The 20,678-nt window shown below is 42.6% G+C and overlaps 1 protein-coding gene across 1 annotated transcript; it reads left to right on the top strand.

The window, feature by feature from the left end:
- Positions 1–3,556: 3,556 nt before the first annotated feature.
- sox9a (SRY-box transcription factor 9a) lies at positions 3,557–8,041 on the top strand. Its single transcript, XM_072241891.1, has 3 exons — positions 3,557–4,166; positions 5,046–5,299; positions 5,642–8,041. Exons 1-3 carry the CDS (start codon positions 3,730–3,732, stop codon positions 6,373–6,375), a joined length of 1,425 nt encoding a protein of 474 aa, XP_072097992.1. The 5' UTR covers positions 3,557–3,729; the 3' UTR covers positions 6,376–8,041.
- The last annotated feature ends 12,637 nt before the right edge of the window (positions 8,042–20,678 follow it).

Raw genomic sequence — 20,678 nt, 5'->3', positions numbered from 1 at the left:
TTGAAAATGCTGTTCACCGAATCACAGTTTGGTGGCAAATTTATTTTCAGATAAGCATCCTTATGATCTTTAGTCCATGTTATCTAAGTTTTTTTAAAAGTAACCCCCTTAAAAGTAAACTATTTGGTAACACGGAAAAGCAAAAACGTGTCCCCCCCCCACCTTAAAGCATCAACTATGATTATTCTATCTTAATTGGAAAGTAAAGGATTAATTCGAATTCTTGCAAGATTGCTCAAGCATACTACAGTTGTATCCAGCGACACGTATATATAACATAGGACTGACTTCTAATGCAGAATATGTAAGAAACGTAATTGTTTTATATGAAATCCGTGAACATAAGCATTGTATCCATCTCAGTTTTAACGCGTTATTTTCATAAATTCTGTTGCACATTCTGAAATGCAAATATATTTAAATGCTGATATGTATTAGTTTTAAACGGTTCAAGTAATAAAAGTACATTATGTTGGTTTGTCAGAAACGTGTTAGTGTTTTATCAGTCCAATAAATTGCTCATGTGAACCTTTTAACGAACTATAACAACAAATGCACTGCAAAGCATTTTGGAACACTGTATTTCGGTGATTTGAAATCTAATTATAATTTCTCGACTAAATCCAGAGCAGTTCTACACAGCTGGATTCAGTTTATTGCATGCTGGACGACGAAGGTACGTTTCACTGCAGATCATTTCAACTTTCTTCTCATGCTGAAAAGATAGTTTTTTTTAAAGTTATCCCCACCGCATAGCACTCGATAAAAGTCAAACGACATATTTTCCGTGGAGATAAAAAGAAAAAGAGGGTCTTTTCGTGCAACTTTTTCCTCAGTTTAGGTTTTTCAGAGATGCTCTCGCTCAACCATAAAAAAGAAAAGACCGTGCACCGAAAAAAAAAGAAGCGTGCTCACGTTTTTTTCTGTTTTAAAAACCAGTCCAGCAAACGAATGAAGCATATCTTGGGGGAGGTGAGTTCCTCGTGTTGTGATTCTTGATGGGTCAGTGGTTGACACCGTCACACACCAGCCTTCCTCGCTCACTGTGCAGAGATTTTGTCTAGTTTTTAGGGCCGTGGCGCCACCTCTGGTTCCAATAAAGTAGTGCATCACTAGACGTTCTGCATTCGTGAATTTTGTTGACAAGCCGTTATCTTTAACAGAGATATACAACAGTCATCAATTAGATAATTAAGGTGATTTTACGTTGTTTATATATTGACGGGGCAGGTATTTCTAGTCCTGCTCGGCAATCCAACAAATTAGTTCCGACAAAACTCTGGCTGGTAAATAGAAAACGGGTTAGAGTAATTTTATTTTTTTCACAGATTCTTCTAAATAAACCTTATACAATGGCATTTCTTGTGAAGCTTTACCTTTGTAAATCGCATATCATCACAACTGAACGTATTAACGTTGCAACTAGGCTTAATCCCAGAAAGGCGATTTTGAGAGATTTTATAAGATTTTTTTGTCATCGTTGAAGGAACATTGAATTATCCAATTGCTATTTCACACAGTCTAAAATCGGACCGAAATCCATTCCTTCTGGAAAATAAAAGTGATGCAAGAACATTTAAGAGTTTCGTTTTTTTTTGTTCTTTAAAGGAGAAAAGCTATTGACAAGAACTTCCGAGAGCCAAACTGCGCCGGATGCGTTTCTTGAATAATTTAACTTGTTAAACTATTCTTATCACGAAAAGCAAAAAAAAAGTTGTTGCCGGGAAGGCGTTCAGTCACAGCATCCAAAAACCCATTAAAGTCATTATTAACGTGTCTTGAATAATAACAACTCTCATTAAAGTGGCTAATTTATTTAGCTCCGTGAAAGATGCAATTAAAATCCCAAGAAGAAGCAGTCGTTTTAATCAGGGCATTTTTTCGAGTTTGCAATAACTCTATTTAGTATATATGCTCTAAAACATATCGAAAGTGATATGATTACAAATGTTTTGAAATGTAATGATTGTAATAAGTTTTATCAACTTCTTTCTTGGGCTGTTCAGAAAATTAATTATTATTAATTTTAATTGATGGAGCATTGTATTAAGATGCGCGTTCCTAATGAATCCAAAAAAAGGGTGTAGAAGGCGGCACAATCCCTATGAAGCTTTCACCAGCCAAAAACGCTTAGATTATTTTCCATTAAACCCGATGGAAGGATTCCCCAAAATTCAAAACGGTTTGGATTCTTCACAAGTCAAACAGGCACCCACCGGCTCCCCAAGACAGACTCATATGTCAAAGCATAATTGAACAGAACGTGATTCCGAAAACCTATTGGCCACATCGTTATACTTCTAAGAAACTTCTCTTTTGTTACCGATCTTGCACTTGCCTCGAGCTGCTTCAAACGGCACAGCCTCTGGCTTTTCTCAACGAAACGCGTAAAATGGACATTTTAGCTCGGGAGAGATACACACACGGAGTTGGTATTAGAATCGAATGGGACTTTTAGCAAATCTACAAAACGACTCAAACTACCTTTCTGTTTTTTTTACCACACTGGCATGCATACATGTTAGCGAAACCAGCATCTATATCGGAACCAAGAGCACACGCTGATAAGGCATCTTGTTATGCCATATGCTCAATAATTGCTTCATACGGCACGGAGGCATCATGCATTTACTGATAACTATCTAATTCCTTTTGTGACTTAAATTTTGATCAGTTCGATTGTGCATTTCCAACGCCCGAACTTAAATAAACTCCAGATATCGGGATAGTGCCTCCGGTTCTCTGCACAGAGCGATGGCCATTTGAGTTTTATTAATCAGGAATATGGCGATTTGAAAATTTACTGACCCAGTGTTTCTGACACCCATATCGCGTATCACGCTACGACATGGAGCGCCAGGGTCACGGCGCGTAGTGAGCGAGCCGAGGGTCGAATCTTCATCTCAGACCGAAGCATTTCACTATCCCGCACAGATGAAACGCACCTACAGCGCAAAGCCAACTAATCGGTAGGGCTGGCCATTGCCACAGCAAGCAAGGACATCACCTGATTTATGGGACTGGAGGAATTTGATTAGATCGCAGCGCATGGCGCTTTTGCAGGAGAATGCAGTCTACAGCTTGACACTCCGATCCAACTCTTCTTAAAAAATAAAATACGGTATTGAGCGAGCCAAGACTCCTATCTCAAAACTATAAAGTAAATCTCTCAAATAAACTTCAGTAACTTCGCCTAAGGATCAGAGGACAATTCGCTCAACTATTTCCTGTTTACAAAAGTGATGCGGGTTCCCAAATGGAACAGACTATCTTAATATATCATATAGGGACAACAATAGAGCCAAAAGTACAGCTCTGCCACTGAAGCTACCGGTATCTGTCGCCTGATCTAATTACATCACGTCAAAAAAAAAGGCTGCAGCGTGGATTTGGATCGATCTTCGATTTCCAGCTGAGCCCCAAGACATTTTCCTCGGACTCCTCCCCCCACCTGTCACTTAAACTTTACACCAATTGCAGGGTCGGAAGTCTCTAAGCGGTTTCCTCCGATTGGTGAAGGCGAGTTTGTGCCCCTTTATTTAGCAAGTCCAATATACTCAGAAGACTGCCCGAGTTTCAGCTACAGACAGAGTTGGTTATAGCTCCAAGCGGATTGCGGAGTTTCTTTCTCCCCAAAGAGGGAAGGAGAAAAAGTTTGAAGCAAGCTTCCTCCTTGCTATTTTATTTCCTCCCAGTTGCTTAGTGCAGGCGCCTCTCTCCTTTTTTTGCATGAATCTCCTCAATCCCTTCCTGAAAATGACAGAGGAACACGAGAAAGCTCTCTCAGACGCGCCCAGCCCGACTATGTCTGAGGAGTCGACCGGTTCCCCATGCGGATCTGGCACAGGATCGGACGCCGAGGATACCAAACCCAGCCACGGCGACCAGGACGATCTGTGCAGTCAGAGTCTGGACTCCAAGAAAGAGGAAGACGACAAGTTCCCGGCGTGTATCCGGGAAGCCGTGACCCAGGTGCTGAAGGGATACGACTGGACGCTAGTGCCCATGCCAGTCCGTGTCAATGGCTCATCCAAGAACAAACCTCATGTCAAACGACCCATGAATGCCTTCATGGTTTGGGCTCAGGCAGCGCGTAGGAAGTTGGCAGACCAGTACCCTCATCTGCACAATGCAGAACTGAGCAAAACTCTCGGCAAACTCTGGAGGTGAGTGGCCCAAGCTCGCGCTTTTAATAAAATAATTCGAGTTGAAGGTTGGCAGTGGAATAGTTAAAAGTGCACGATGTTAATTATAATAATCCCGGATTTGCTTAAATAATAATACACACAACCTTTTTCAAATAATGTAAATTCATTATTTAATATGGGGAAAACGAGATTTCCGATTTAAAAAGGAGTTACATGATGCATGAGTGCAGGTAGACGGCGATTTTCCTGACTAAGCGCGCTTTGCTGCATCTAATCTAATTGCCTGCACTTATTGTATGAAGAACTGCTGAATTTTAATGCGTGGGATGATTAAGGATTATCTGCAGATAGGCAAGCATCGTCATCACCCTCGACAGTATAGTTTTCCCATGGACGGTGGCTTGCATGAATTGATTCTGCGGCGCACCGTGCAAAAAAAAGTTGTTGCGCTTTTCTTCGCGATTGAAGTTTGTGTCTGTCTGCTGCGGGGAGGGCTGGGAGTCAAAACTAGTTTGGTTGGTTTCATACAGAGTGTGAGATGTGAGATTGGCGGGGAGGGGGGGTGTCCTTCGCTAGTGTTTGTCCCAATCGAACCTGTCTTGGCGCGCGGAATTGAAGGGAGACTTGTCAAAAATCGATCCGATCGGATTCCTTCACAGTTCATTAAGCCCTCTCCCCAGTCTTTCCCCGCCCTCAGCTCCGAAACATTTAGTCTGAACCTGTCCCGGGTCCGCCTGAGCTCTGTAGGCAATTGTGCAAAGTTAGAACTTTTAGACTCCTGGTCGCTGAGCTGCAACTAATTTGCGGCGTCCAAACCCACGCTGGAACAGAGATTTTTGAACTCGATTGAGATGATCGCGCATTGTTAACTCTGTGGCTCTCTTGGGCTTTCTGCAGATTGCTTAATGAAGGCGAAAAGCGTCCTTTCGTGGAGGAGGCCGAGCGGCTACGAGTTCAGCATAAGAAGGATCACCCCGACTACAAATACCAGCCGAGGCGGAGGAAATCGGTGAAGAACGGCCAGGGGGAGAGCGAAGAGGGAACCGAGCAGACCCACATCACCCCTAATGCTCTGTTCAAAGCTCTGCAGGCGGACTCGCCGCACTCCGCCTCCAGCATGAGCGACGTGCATTCCCCCGGGGAACACTCAGGTGAGTCAGTAGCCGGAGCAGTGGAGGGAATGAAAGCAGCGGGAACATTAACAGTCAGAAGTTAAAGCGAAGAGATTCCGCAAATGCTGGAAATCCTGAGCGACACCCACAACATTCTGGAGGGACTCAGCAGGTCAGGCAGCATCTATGAAGGGACGGGCCAAGACCTTGCCTGACCTCCTGAGTTCCTCCAGTTTTTTTATATATGCGTTTTGTCGGAAGTTAGAAGTACTTTGAAAAGAAATATTGAGTGGTGTTATCAGTGCATCCTTGGAGTCTGTGACTCTGGGTGGCGAGCTGGAGTAATAAAAGGGCTTGTGCTCTCTCTTTTGATTTTTTTAGGACAATCCCAGGGGCCGCCGACACCGCCCACCACGCCCAAAACTGAGATTCAGCCCGGCAAACCGGACCTGAAGCGTGAGGGTCGCCCCCTGCAGGAAGGAGGCAGGCAGCCTCACATTGACTTCAGCAACGTGGACATCGGAGAGCTCAGCAGCGAAGTCATGTCCAACATGGAGACGTTCGACGTCAACGAGTTTGACCAGTACCTCCCACCCAATGGGCACCCAGGCGTTCCAGGCACACACGCCAGCCACGGGCCAAGTGCCCAGGCCAGCTACACCGGCAGCTATGGCATCAGCAGTACCTCAGCCGGGCAGACGGCTCACCCCTGGCTCTCGAAGCAGCACTCCATGACTGGCATGGCCGGCGAGCAGGGACAGCAGCAGAGGACGCACATCAAGACGGAGCAGCTCAGCCCCAGCCACTACAACGAGCAGCAGCATTCTCCGCAGCAGATCAGCTACGGCTCCTTCAACATGCAGCACTACAGCTCTTCCTACCCGTCCATTCCTCGCACCCAGTACGACTACCCAGACCACCAGAATACCAACTCCTACTACAGCCACGCCGCGGGACAGACCACGGGCCTCTTCTCCACCTTCACCTACATGAACCCCTCCCAGCGCCCCATGTACACGCCCATTGCAGACACCACAGGAGTCCCGTCCATCCCCCAAACCCACAGTCCACAGCACTGGGAGCAGCCAGTCTACACACAGCTGACCAGACCTTAATGACCCACTGGTCTAGACTTGAGTGCATACAAGGAGGTTGATGGGGTCCCGCAGAGAGGTGCTCCCTGCACTAACGTGAACTGCTGTGAGAAGTGGCCAAAGTGTCCCACCACAAAGTGCTTTGCCGTGTCAATTCAGTACTGGTGACTGAACTGACTGCTAAAACAAACAAAATGTTCAACATTGCATGACTGAAAGTTAAAGCAAGTCATTGAATGAACAAGTCTGAACAATCAAGTCAGCTGGTTTGGTCATTTCCTGTGTTTGGACTTATTATTTTGTAGTATTGAACTCCTCTGTGAGGAGAATTTTCTTTAATTTTTTTGAATTTAGTATGTACTGTGTATGAGTCATTGCCATTTGCAGAGTGGGGATTTATACATGTTTTAGCAAATAAAGCCTCTTATTTTGAAAGATCAAATGCCAAACCACTTTTGGTAGAATACTTAACGGTTTGCTATTGCCATAAGGCCTATTTTTTTATGAAATAGTATCTTTTTCACTCTATTTGCAATGTCAGTTTTGAAAAAAAAATGTTCTTGCAATTCCAGTCAAAAAGTGATCACAGGTCAATGCCAGAATATAACAAGAGGAAGGGATAGGTGAATGTTTGTACCAATTTAAAACAGGAATGGCAATTTATTTTTACAGTAGAGGTACTGATAGTTTCAGCAGGCCTCCCCACACGCAGTGTCATACGCCGTGGTATGGGAAGGAATAGATATTGAGGTGGATTGAGTTTCTGAGCATTCCTGTGCTGAGAACCACATCATCCAAGCATTAGGTAGCGAGTCTGCAGCTGACATCCAGCTTCCTGCATGAGAACTTGTGTATTAAAAATACAGGAAATGTCTTTAACCCTCCGAGTGCAGTCCATGTTGTGCACATATGCAGCATAACAAATTACACAGTTTTGTAAAGTCTAAATACTGTCAAATCCTCACTGGTGCTGCAAAAATTGAATTGGACAGCATGATGAATACTAGTTACTATCTTATGCAAAGGATTTATCCCCGTGTCTCGGAGTGTCCATTGCTGTTTTAGTGCTCAGCAGGGAAGAGCTGTAAGTGAACTCCGGAAACATGGTTTAAAAACTGTAAACATTATTTATCTTGTAAAGTTTCTTATTAAAGTGCTTTTTTTTTTACATCTTGTACTTAGTTCTTTTCTGTACAGTTGTTTGGATGCTAAAATGGAAGAACTCGACTTTATTAAGCTGATCAGAAATGTGTAAAGACTGGAAGATAATTTTCAAAGAATAAAGAAATTGCAAATGTAGTTTACAGCATTTGCTAATTGCTTCAGCTACTACATTTTGCTAACTAGAAAATAAAAAAAACTTTTATAACTTTTTTACCTGATATTTACAAAAATCTCTTAAAAGTTTTCAATCTATTTTCATTAAGCTGTGGCATGGTTGAACAGATCGCTTTTTAAAAGAAAAGACAACAGGCATTCAGAAATATATATATTTGTTAACAGTTTTAATGGAAAAGTGTCATAGGGATTCAGTAGTACAGAACTCAGTTACTCTGTAATATGGCTGAAACTCTTATTTCTGTATAAAAGTTGGACATTAAAGTATTTCTGTAACTTAAAACTATCAAATCAGATATTTTGCCTTTAGGTAAGTTTGAAAAGACCTGTCTTTAAAGAAACTTACCTTTTGTACATTATTGTTTGCAATAAAAAAGAAATGTATTAAAATATAATATGTTTATGATCTCCTTGTTACACAAATAAGCCACATTACTGAACAGATTCAACATGTTAAATAGCTTTATGATTAATGCGTTACATACTCTGTTAAATTAATTCCCCAGCAAGAGTATTCAAATTTTAAACTATATTCTTTCTTCCCCACGTGTTTATGTTATCTTTTTCTTTTGAGGATTATAAAGATATGTATTGACAAAATACCTCTGTTCACCATTGTTCTCATAACGTCTGCAAAAACATGGATGAAAAAGTTTTGCTTCCAGTAGAAACCTTTGATTTGGACGATGCCTGTCTAATTTGACCATTTGCTCAAACACAATGGGTAGCCCATTAAACTATATGAATCATAAAACAAAATCATGCAAACTGCATAATCTATTCACTAGCTGTTTCTCTGGGCAGTTTTTCCCAGTAAATGTGCTCATTAATATGCTGGGCAGCCCCATGTGACAGTACTTGGCCCCATACATCCCTTTGGGTGGTCTGTTGTTATGCAAAATATGGTGGCTCACCCTTAGTCACACAATTGTCTGTAAAACCAAAAAAAAAGCATGAATACAACATGTTTAAGTTTTATTTTACAGTCTTACTTTTGAAAACAAAATTAGTTAAGACCAATAAATTTGAACATCCAGTTAGATTATTTTCACTCACACAATTGAACTAATTAATGCTAGGGCTGAAACAAAGTGCTTTTGAAACAGCTTTAACTTGCAGAGTGTTGTATATGGAATACTAAATATCCCTGTTGTATATGGAATATTAAATATTCCTACATTGTTTAACAAAAATATACTATGTGGCCAGTTATTTGCAGCATCAGCCGTCTAGATGCCAAGACTTTGACAACCACCCCCATCTTGAATGCAAACATAGACTCCCCTACTTTGCGAGTTTTGCCAGTTCTCCGTCAGGCTGCTAGATGGAGCAAGCTGTGGGTGTTGGATCACTCATTCTCGACAGAGGAGGAGCAAAGGGAAAAATGTCAGACTACTTTACAGAAGGGAACTTATTCTTGGCGGAACGGCAAGAGGCACTGCCAGCAGCATGCATTATAGTGTGCGTGGCCTTATTCTCCCAATAACAGGAGGCATCGTAGGCAAAGAGGGCAAGAGAAAAACTTAAACAAAATCAGATCTTCTCTATATCTCTTCCTGCATAATTTTAGCAAACAACACTGCTTTCTGCTTCCACATCTGGGCAATTCAGTGCAGCAAAGTACTCGTTCATCTTGTAGCAATTTATTATATAAAATTATTAGAAACTAAATTGGTAAATTGGATCCTGTGGATTCCAATCTTTTCCTTTCTCTTTTGCCTGTACCATACTGGACAATATTTTGCCATTTTAGTCAATAAAGGCAGAGTCCAAGTTCAGTAACTTAGCTGTTATGCAGTTAAAAAGATAAGCGATAAAGATTAGCTTTATTTGCCACATGCACTGTGAACAAAAACTGGAGTGAAATGTTGACCTTTTTGCCAATGAACAACACAGTTTCAAGGATGAGCTGGGGGTAGCTCGCAAGTGTTGCCATGCTTCCCATGCCAACAGACCAGGCCCACTTACTAAACTTAACCCTAAACCGAATGTCTTTGGAATGCGGAAGGAAATGGAAGCAAACCCACACACTCACAGGGAGAAGGCACAAACTTCGTACTGACAGTGGCAGGAATTGAACCCCACTTGTTGATCACTGGTGCTGTAAGGCATTGTGCCAGCCACTACGCTGACATGCTGCCCCAGTTCTTCACTGTGTTTTACATGTAGCCAGGGAGCTGGCACCTGATACTCATAGTGTATATAGTACTGATGTAGAAGAGTCTTACGTGTGATAAATGTAAACATCAGAACATTGCAAACTTACTTCTCAAGCATTAACTATCAAATCATTTAAATTAAGTAATCTTGAATGAAGAGGAGAATTTGTTCATGATGATTTAATGTACACAGATTCTGAAAAAGCTGCTTTTCAGCTACAGGCTGAGACTAACAGATCTGTTCTATCTGATGCATTTTAGATAGCAAAGCTAGGTAGGCAACGATAACCAGAACAATTTCAGTTTTGCTCATTCAGGCAGGGATGTCTCTCTTGACATATGTTTTTTGACCGAAATTGGTTTGGTGGTTCACCATTGATACTGCATACACTCAGTGACCACCTAATTAGGTACAACTGTACACCTGCTCGTTAATGCAAACATCTAAGCAGGCAACTGTCTGGCAGCAACTCAATGCATAAAAGCATGACGACATGGTCAAGAGATTCAGTTGTTTTTCAGACCAAATATCAGAATGAGGGAGAATTGAGATCTAAGTGGCTTTGACCGTGAAATGATTGCTGGTGCCAGACAGGCTGGTTTGAGTATCTCAGAAACTGCTGATCGCCTGGGGTTACACACTCAAGTCTCTGGTTATCAATATAGTAGTTGCCCAAATCAACTCCTGAGAGCCGTGATCAATTTAGGTAATTTTTAAAACAAATTCTGAATTGTGAGCCTGTTTGAACCTGTCAAATTGTGACAGGCAGAGATATGTAGACGTCAGTCAGTACATCTCAACTCTCTTGAGGTGCACAGGAGACACCATTGTATCAATACAAGCTGCACAAAGCTTAGGGGAGGTCCAGGAAGTGTCACCATCTGGCATTTGAAGGAGAGAAGTTCTGTTTCTTTTTAACCAACATAGATTCTATAAGGATGGGGATGTACCTAGGGCTTGTGATTGTGTGTGTGTGTGTGTGTGTGTGTGTGTGTGTGTGTGCATGCACATGCACTACATTTTCACTGCATTAAGGACTATGGGACTGGTAGACAAAACATTTAACATGCACTGTACACCAGAGATTCATAACAAAGAGCTACATTTGTCTACATTTTTGTCATTGTTACCCCATTTCAAGAAATGCCACTTAACCTTCAGAACATTCTAAGAGCTAATGTAATATCTCTCTCTGTAGATACTGGAATACAGAATAATGGTTAGTCAATGGAAACATTTTGATTATTGATCTGTATTGATCCTGATTGCAGATATTCATAAAAGTCAGATAAAAAGCACTAGGCCTATTTCCTGAGGTGGCGTTCTTCAAATTTTATTAAAATATATGTTCAATGGCCACGTTTTTAGGTACATTTCTACACCTGCTCACTAATGCAATTATCTAATCAACCAATTATGCCACAGCAACTCAATGCATGAAAGCATGCAGACATGGTCAAGATGTTCAGTTGCTGTTCATACTAATCATCAGAATGGAGCAGAAATGTGATCTAAGGGACTTTGACTGTGGAATGATTGTTGGTGCCAGACGGGGTGGCTTGAATATCTCAGAAACTGCTGATCTTCTGAGATGTTCATGCACAGCAGTCTCTAGAGTTTACCGAGAATGGTGCAAAAAAAAGCATCCAGTGAGCAGCAGTTCTGTGGGTGAAAACGCCTTGCTAATGAGAGAGGTCAGAGGAGAATTGCCAGACTAGATCAAGCTGATAAGGATGTGACAGCAACTCAAACAATCACACATCACGATGGCGGTGTGCGGAAGAGCATCCCTGAACCATGAAGTGGGTGGGCTACAGCAACAGAAGACCAGACTGGGTTCCACTCCTGGACCGAATAAAGTGGCTACTGAGTGTATATTAAAATAGCTTGTGTCTATTTTAATGTCTAACTGATGGTTAATGGTGATGCACTGAGCCTGAGTTACGCCTGCTCACCTGCACAGAGCTTAGGCAATCACAAGGTCAGAACAAGGTGTGTCTCTGGCAAGGGTACACTGAACAGAAACAAAGCAAGTTGCAAGATTGAAGCAATCTATTATACGTATATTTGTTTGTTTACGTATCGTTCCCACAAAGCAGGGGGAGTGGTGGGTAGGAGATTCCACAGGACTATTTCAAAACCACAACATGGGCTAATATTGTAAAAGAAACTTAAGCAATTATCAAAATAAAAGCAGAGACTTCATTGCCAAGGTTACTCAAATGGAAGCTCATTGCGTTAGGAGATGAACTTTGAGGACTTTGAATACATTTATTTTAAATCACATAATTATTCCACATATCTATCAATGTTACTTACATGTATTGTCTCTCATTTATTCCATTGCCACAATATTCCTACTTAGCCAACCGAATGATAAATATATGATAGACTGTAAATGGTTTGTACCAATTTTTGATCTTAGATTACAAAAAAAAGTTGACAAAAGACCCATCAAGATGTGATACTGAAATATTACAGTCTCTGAACCTATGCTGACATTTACACCCTGTGAATAACATAAACGTTACAGACAGGTACAAATTAATTAATTGTAGAGCTTGTAACAAGATACATCTGATCACCAGAGAACAAATCGTTTGTATGAGTCAAGGCTACTTACTGTGAAAGCCTGTGGCAAAATCAGCAAACAAGATAAAATTAAAAGTAGGACATAATAGTTATGCTGGGTTAAATTAAGATGCAGGCTTAACACTGATGGGTATTTTGTTTCAGAGCGTGAAGAGAGACCTTTTTTAAAAGAAACTAAAATTTACTGCGACATCTGGACAAGCACAGGAAAAACAGAAGCTGGCCCTGCATCAAGTAACCTGGTCTATGTAGTTCCATCTTCCACATTCTCTCATTCTGTTTTGCAACAACTTCTAATGGTACTACATCAGATTCATTGCAGAATCCCTGAAACAACCAAAAATTGCATTGGAGCTCCGAAGGATGGATTCAGATTGCAAAATTAATCCTATCGTAACAAATGTTTTTGCTTTGAGTAGCAAAACATACTGTACATTCCTATCATTTGGTGGGACACACATTTTCACTCATGTAACACAATGTTATTTATAGAATTTTAGAAATGCCACACACGGTAAATTGGCCCATAATGGCACATTTCCTGTCATAATCCCTGGTTACAATTCAGATTGATTATTGTTGAAGTACACACTCCCTGCAGTTGCTCAGATCAAATTCTTTCGTCACAAAATAGCAACAAATTCTGCAAGGTAAGTAGGAACGTCTGTAAGGAAATGGCACATCTTATATCTATGAAGATTGACAAGGAATAGGAGGAAACAGGGTGCAATGGAGTGACCACATCAGGTCAGATTTCTTTATTGACACACCTGAGATATTAGGCATCCTCAGAACAAGGAATTGTCAGAAAAAGGATATAGAAAACTAAAGAAGTTTGGTCTGTCCCCTAAAACCCTCACTAATTTTGATAGATGCACCGTAGAAAGCATTCTTCTAGGATGCATCACAACCTGGTATGGAAGTTGTCCTGTCCAAGACCGGAAGAAGCTACAGAAGATCGTGAACACGGCGCAGCACATCACACAAACCAATCTTCCGTCCTTGGACTCACTTTACACCGCACGCTGTCCGAGCAGTGCTGCCAGGATAATCAAGGACACGACCCACCCAGCCAACACAATTTTCGTCCCTCTTCCCTCCGGGAGAAGGCTCAGGAGCTTGAAGACTCGTATGGCCAGATTTGGGAACAGCTTCTTTCCAACTGTGATAAGACTGCTGAATGGATCCTGACCCGGATCTGGGCCGTACCCTCCTAATATCCAGACCTGCCTCTCGTTTTTTTTGCACTACCTTACTTTCCATTTTTCTATTTTCTATTTATGATTTACATAATTTAAATTTTTAATATTTACTATCGATTTGTAATCCAGGGAGTGGGAAACACAGAATCAAATATCGCTGTGATGTTTGTACGTTCTAGTATCAATTGTTTGGCGACAATAAAGTATAAAGTAAAAGTAAGGTAGAGATAGTGTTCTAAAAAAGAGAGAAAATACAAACACAACATTCAAAAACACTGCACTCATAACCAGAAAACAGAATGCCATTAATTTTTACACAATGTGCCTATCACTTGCAAAGCCCACATTTATGATCTGGCCCTAATTACGCTCGAGAAGATGATAATGAGCCGCTTTGACCCACTGCTGTCCCTTAGAGTTACTCCCACAGTTTTAATTGAGAGGATTTCAGGATTTACACTCAGCGGTGATGAGAGACAAAACTGAAAATGTGCATTTGCAACATGGTAGGGAAATAGAAGAATAACATTTATGTTCTATGTTTGAAATGTCAGAATGTTTTCCATTGCAAATTGGTGAAAGTGGATGAAGCCCAACTATTGGCTATATATACTTCGAACTCTGATATAGGTCCTCTGGTCTGTGGTTGTTCGTTGCAGGGCCTGAGGTGTCCATTACATCCCATGATAGTGTAATGGTTAGCGCAAAACTACTACAGCTTAGGGTGATGGAGTTTGGAGTTCAATTCAACATTACCTGTAAAGAGTCTGTACTTCACTCACCTCAACAACTAACTGAATCCACAAGCTATAAACTCACTTTCAAGGACAGCTCATGTTCTCAGTATTACTTATTTATTTCTTATTATTTGCAGGACTTGCCTTCTTTTTGCACATTGGCTGTTTGTCAGCCTTTGTTATTCATAGTTTTTCCATAAATTCTATTGTATTTCTTTAATTTCCAGTAAATGCCTGCAAGAAAATGAATACCAAGGTAATTCATGGTGACATATATGTACTTTATACTTTAATGTCGCCAAACAATTGATACTAGAATGTACAATCATCACAGTGATATTTGATTCTGTGCTTCCCGCTCCCTGGATTACAAATGGATAGTAAATATTAAAAATTTAAATTATAAATCATAAATAGAAAATAGAAAAATGGAAAGTAAGGAAGTGCAAAAAAACCCAGATGCAGGTCCAGGTATTTGGAGGGTATGTCCCAGATCCGGGTCAGGATCCTAGAACACCTGAGTTAGATCAAGTGAGGATGGTAGATTTATTTTCGTAAAGGATGTTAGAGAAACAGATAGGCTTTAACAGTAAATTAGTAGTTTCTTGGTTATTATTCCCCAAACTGTTCTTCTAACTTCCTTTTTATTTAATTAATTGATTTTAAATTCCCCAGTAGCCATGATGGGGTTCAGACACATACTTCTCACACCAGTGGGCAGCGTAGCCAGTAGCACGGCGTTATTACAGCTCAGGGGATTCCAGAGTTTGTGGTTCAGCTCCGGTGTCGTTCTATAATGTCCTCTCCTTAAAATGTGTGGGTTTTACCCGGGTGCTCCGGTTTCCTTCCACAGTCCAAATACATACCAGGGAGGTGAATTGGTCATTGTACAGTTAATTGCCCCGTGATTAGGTTAGGGCTAATCAGGGTTGTGGGGTTGCTGGGCTGGCATGGCTCGAAGGGCCAGAAGGGCCTCCTCCATGCTGTGTTGCTAAATAAATAAATAAATAAATGTGGCCTCCAGTTCTGTAACCTAATCACTGCACTTCTTTTCTAACCTTTGCTTGTGTTGATTGCTTCCAGCACAGCTACTTTTCTACCAGCCAGTTCCTGCCAACTTGGCCACAACCCCATTAACCACCCTTATTTCATTATCTCTGCAGAAACCTCTCCTCCTTAACTTCTGATTCAACCTGAGTTGCCTTCTACCCTGTCCTAAAAGCTAAAGGATATAAGCAGGGTGTGAAAGGCACTTACTGTAAAGCAAATGGAGGTCAGGGAACTAGTATCTCTAAATCTGAATGCCAATGTATCCAGCACAATGCCATGACCCCCCATTCAAGACGGAATGAATGCAAACTATAATTGCAGATACCATGTAGTCATGTTGTGTGGGTGTGTTGTGTAGGTGTAACAAATAATATGCTAGAAGAACTCAGAAGTCTGAGCAGCAGCTACGGGAAGAAAAGGACTTGGGCTGAAATCAGGACTGCAAACTGTAGAGGTGTCAGGGCCAAGTCCAAGCTTCTTGTTGAGGGGCTGGAATCTGCGATTGGAAGTTGAGAGGTCTGAAGTTCACAAACACTTGTTCCTCCTGTCTCAACATCCAGAGTAGTTAGCTACCTCAGTTCAATAGACGCAATGCACACAAAATGCTGGAGGAGCTCAGCAGGCCAGGCAGCATCTATGGAAAAGAGTATAGTCAACGTTTTGGGCCGAGACCCTTCAGCAGGACTGGAGAAAAAAAAGTGACGAGTAGTGTTTGGTGGGGGGGAGGGGAGGGAGAAACACGAGGTGATAGGTGAAACCCGGAGGGGGAGGGGTGAAGTAAAGAGCTGGGAAGTTGATTGGTGAGAGAGATATAGGGCTGGAGTTGAGGGAATCTAATAGGAGAGGACAGAGGCCATGGCAGAAAGAAAAGAGGGGAGGAGTACCAGAGGGAGACGATGTCCAGGCAAGGAGATAAAATGTGAGAGGGAAAAGGGGATGGGGAATGTTGAAGTGGAGGGGAGCTTTACCAGAAGTCCAAGAAGTCTTCATGCCATCAGGTTGGTGGCTACCCAGATGGAATAGAATGTGTTATCCCTTCAACCTGAGTGTGGCCTCATCACGACAGTAGAGGAGGTCATGGATAGGCATATTGGAATGGAGATGGGATGTGGAATTAAAATGGGAGGCCACTGGGAGATGCTACTTTTTCTGGTGGACAGAGTGTAGGTGTTTGCTGAAGTGGTCTCCCCAACCTATGTCGGGTTTCACTGATATAGAGGGGGTCACACTGGGAGGACCAGACACGGTGTATGACCCCAACAGACTCACAGGTGAAGTGTCGCCTCACCTTGAAGGACAGTTTGGGGCCTTGAATGGTAGTGAGGGAGGAGGTGTAGGGGCAGGTGTAGCATTTGTTCAGCTTGCAAGAATAAGAGCCAGGAGGGAGATAAATGGTGAGGGACGAATGGACAAGGGAGTCGCACAGGGAGAGATCCCCGCGGAAAGCAGAAAGTGGGGGGAGGGAGAGATGTGATTGGAGGTGGGATCCCGTTGCAGATGGGTGAAGTTGCGGAGAACTACGCCTCATCTTTTTTCTTTCAGTCCTGCCGAAGGGTCTCAGCCCGAAACATCAACTGAACTCTTTTCTGTAGATGCTGCCTGGCCTGCTGAGCTCCTCCAGCATTTTGTGTGTGTTGCTTGGATTTCCAGCATCCGCAGGTTTTCTCTCATTTGCTTTTCAGTTCAATACACTAAAGGATCCCAGTGTTAGTGTGAAACCTTCTAGAGGCTTTGAGCAAATGTGGATATAGGTATTGAACCTGCTTTGCTATGATACAGCCAAGCTCATAACCAAAATCAGTCACAGGCCAGGATGTAGCTTGTTCTGCATTCACTATGATCATGGCTGATCTGACTTTGCCTTAGGCCCACTTTTTGCCTGATTGCTATATGCCTTGAATTCCTTAATATCAGAAAATTTATCTCAGCCTCGGGTATAATTAATGACCTTCCAACTAGCTTTTGGGGTGCTATGGCAGCATATCAGTTAGCACAACGTTATCATAGGTAGGGGCATAGAAGCTCAGAGTTCAATTCCAATGTCATTTGCATATCCTTCCTGTTGAATGTGTGGGTTTCCTCAGGGTGCTCAGGTTTCCTCCCACAGTCCAAAGACATACTGCTTAGTGGCTTAATAGGCCATTGTAAATTGTCCCGTGATTAAGCGGGGGGTTAGACCAGGGGGTTGCTGGGCATACGGGTCAAAGGGTTGGAAGGGCCTATCTCAATCAATTAAAAACCACAACTCTCTGGAATAATTCCAAAGCTTCCCAATCCTCTGACTGTAGAACTTTCTCAATGTTATCACTCCCTTTATGCTGAACCCATACACCTTGGTTCTAATTGCCAACTTTAAAAGCTCGATTTCCATTGTGGCTTTATATTTCATTGTGGCACGATAGTGTAAGGATTAGCACAAACACTACCATAGTGTCAAAATGGTTGTTGTAATGTGTCTAGTGTGGTAGTGTAGTGAATAGTGCTTGTCACTCTCACTTTCAGCTTCCACCACTGGCTGGCAGTCCCACGAAAAGGAGAGCTGAATGTTTAAGACTCTCCCTGCCAGTACATAGCCTCTCCAACAGCAAGTCTTATGTAGGGCCTCCTCACTGGCGATACATGGAAACTGAACTCCTTTCAGACTCGGTTGAACTACAGAGGACGGGGAGGAGGTCTGGTCCCTGCACACGTAGCACACAGGCCCACCGGTGTGTGGACATGCCCTGGCGCTCACGAACCAGGTCCCCAGCTATGGGTAAATAACCCCACTGCCTTGTGGGCAGCTTTGGGGTAGACGAAGGCTACAGGAGTAAACCCAGACGGCAGATCTGGAGTGGAACCACGAAGGTGGCTGGACGTCATTGAACATTCTTCCAGCAGCTCCTGCAGCCAAGCTGGTGCCAAACGTATTGCTTCATAAGCTTTCCTTTGGACTACACCGGTGAGGCAGAGAGGGGGATCTTGACAACTGGGCATCTTAGGATCTCCATACCTTCTGCCCAGGCTTGTGATGATGATCATTATCACCCATTGTCCTTCGAGTGAGACAGATGCCGACCAACCATGGCACCAGCAACCTGAGTTCAATTCCACCACTGCCTGATGGGAGTTTGCACATTCTCCCTGTGGCCGCATGTATTTGCTGTGGGTTCTCCGGTTTTCTTCCACATTCCAGTCAGTCAGTCAGTGGGTGCCGTCCCGAATCTGGGGTTGGCGGCTATGCACCTCCATCTTCTTCGTTCTTGCGACAGCACCGAGTACAGCCTCTCCTCCAGTTTGTTCTCGCTGGCCGCATTGGCACCGCCCGCCGCTGCCCCTGCCGAACTCGAGCCCAAGGCTATGTCGGCCTCCAGCCGCGGCCACTTCTTCGAGCTCAGCCCTTCCTTAGGCGGAGGCCTTGGGCAGGTCCAGGCACACGGTGCAGCGCTCAAGTTCATCATACCTCTTCTAACTAAGCGCATAGCATATGTGGTGAGGCTTTAATCTCTTCCACGGAAGATGGCCGTTGGCTCACAAGGAGCTCATCCGCCCTTTGTCAGGTCTTGTATTTTTCGTCCTGCTGGGTGTCCTCACACCCTCCTCACCAGACTAAGTCCGGTGGGGGAGACAGCCCAAGTCGCCGACCACTCGACCACGGCCCCCCCAACAAATCTCTCCAAGCGTCCGGTGCCCGACGGAAAACCATGGTCCACATTCCAAAGACGTACAAAAAGGGCAGGTTACTCCTGAACCTGAGGGGGACAAATATCCTTCTGGCAGGTTTGTTAGAGCTTTTGGGGAGGGTTTAAAGTAATTTGTAAGGGGGATGGAAATAGATTGATAGGGTTGAGGATGGGGCAGTTGTTACAAGTAGATGCAGTGTGCAGTGAGACTGTGAGGAAGGACAAGCAGATGACAGGGCTAAATTGCAGTCAGTGGGATGAGTTGAAGTGTAACATGGGGGCAAAAATAAAAAGGATGATGAACATAGGACTGAGGTGTTATAATTCAATGCACACAGTTTATGGAATAAGGTATATGATCCTGTAGTGCAATTAGAGATGGGTAGGTACTGTACAGTGTTGCAGGCATCACTGAGTCATAGCTGAAAGATCATAATTGGGAGCTTAACATCCAAGGATACACATTGTATAGAAAGGACACACAGGTAGTTAGATGTGTGGGGTGTCTCTGTTGTTAAAAATGAATTCAAATCATTAGAAAGAGGTGACATAGGATGGGAAACTGTAGAAACCTTCTGGGTAGAGTAATGAAATAGAATACGTTAAAAAGACACCGACAGGAGCTACACAGTCGGGTAGATTAGACAATTAGGTTGGTGCTGAATCCCAAGTGAGGAAACTAGTAGAATGCCTATGAGATGGCTTTTTAGAGCAGTTTAGCTCACTAGTCTAGTGTTAAACTCACTAAGGGAAAGACAATTTTGGTGTAATGTAATAAACCAGATTCGATTAGGGAGCTCAAGGTAAGGGCACTTTTATGAGGCAGTAGTCATAACAAGATAAATTCAACCTGCAGTTTGAAAAGGAGAAGATAAAAACAGATGTATCAGCATTACAATGGAGTAAAGGGAATTACAAAGGCATGAGAGAGGTGCTGGCCAAAGCTGATTGGAAGGGGACACTAGCAGGGATGATGGGAGAAGAGTAATGGCTAGAGTTTCTGGAGGCAAATCAGAGAGAACAGGATTGATGCATCCCAAAGATGAAGAAGTATTCTACAGGGAGCATGAGGCAACCGTGTCTGATAAGAGTCATAATGACAACATAAAAGGCAAAAAAAAAGAGGCCACATAATATAGCAAAAATTAGTGGGAAAGTAGAGGATTGGAAAGTTTTTGAAAACCACCAGAAGGTAACTAAAAAGCCATAATGAGAGAAAACTTGAAATATAAAAATAAGCTAGCTTTATACTTCATACTTTATACTTTATTGTCACCAAACAATTGATACTAGAACGTACAATCATCACAGCGATATTTGATTCCGCGCTTCGCACTCCCTGGATTACAAATATTAAATATTAAAATATTAAACATAGTAAGAATTAGTAAATATTAAAAATGTAAATTATAAATCATAAATAGAAAATAGGAAAATGGAAAGTAAGGTAGTGCAAAAAAACCGAGAGGCAGATCTGGATATTTGGAGGGTACGGCCCAGATCCGGGTCAGGATCCATTCAGTAGTCTTATCACAGTTGGAAAGAAGCTGTTCCCAAATCTGGCCGTACGAGTCTTCAGGCTC

Source organism: Mobula birostris, chromosome 24 (genome assembly GCF_030028105.1).
Source record: "Mobula birostris isolate sMobBir1 chromosome 24, sMobBir1.hap1, whole genome shotgun sequence".
In the NCBI taxonomy this organism is placed as follows: domain Eukaryota; kingdom Metazoa; phylum Chordata; class Chondrichthyes; order Myliobatiformes; family Myliobatidae; genus Mobula; species Mobula birostris.
Note: the sequence above shows the minus strand (reverse complement) of the source record. Positions and strands in the feature narration are given on the sequence as shown.

Coding starts and splice junctions, on each gene's coding strand:
- sox9a (XM_072241891.1), top strand. CDS start 3,730: ATGAATCTCCTCAATCCCTTCCTGAAAATGACAGAGGAACACGAGAAA. Junction 4,167..5,045: donor ACTCTCGGCAAACTCTGGAG/GTGAGTGGCCCA, acceptor GGCTTTCTGCAG/ATTGCTTAATGAAGGCGAAA. Junction 5,300..5,641: donor TTCCCCCGGGGAACACTCAG/GTGAGTCAGTAG, acceptor TGATTTTTTTAG/GACAATCCCAGGGGCCGCCG.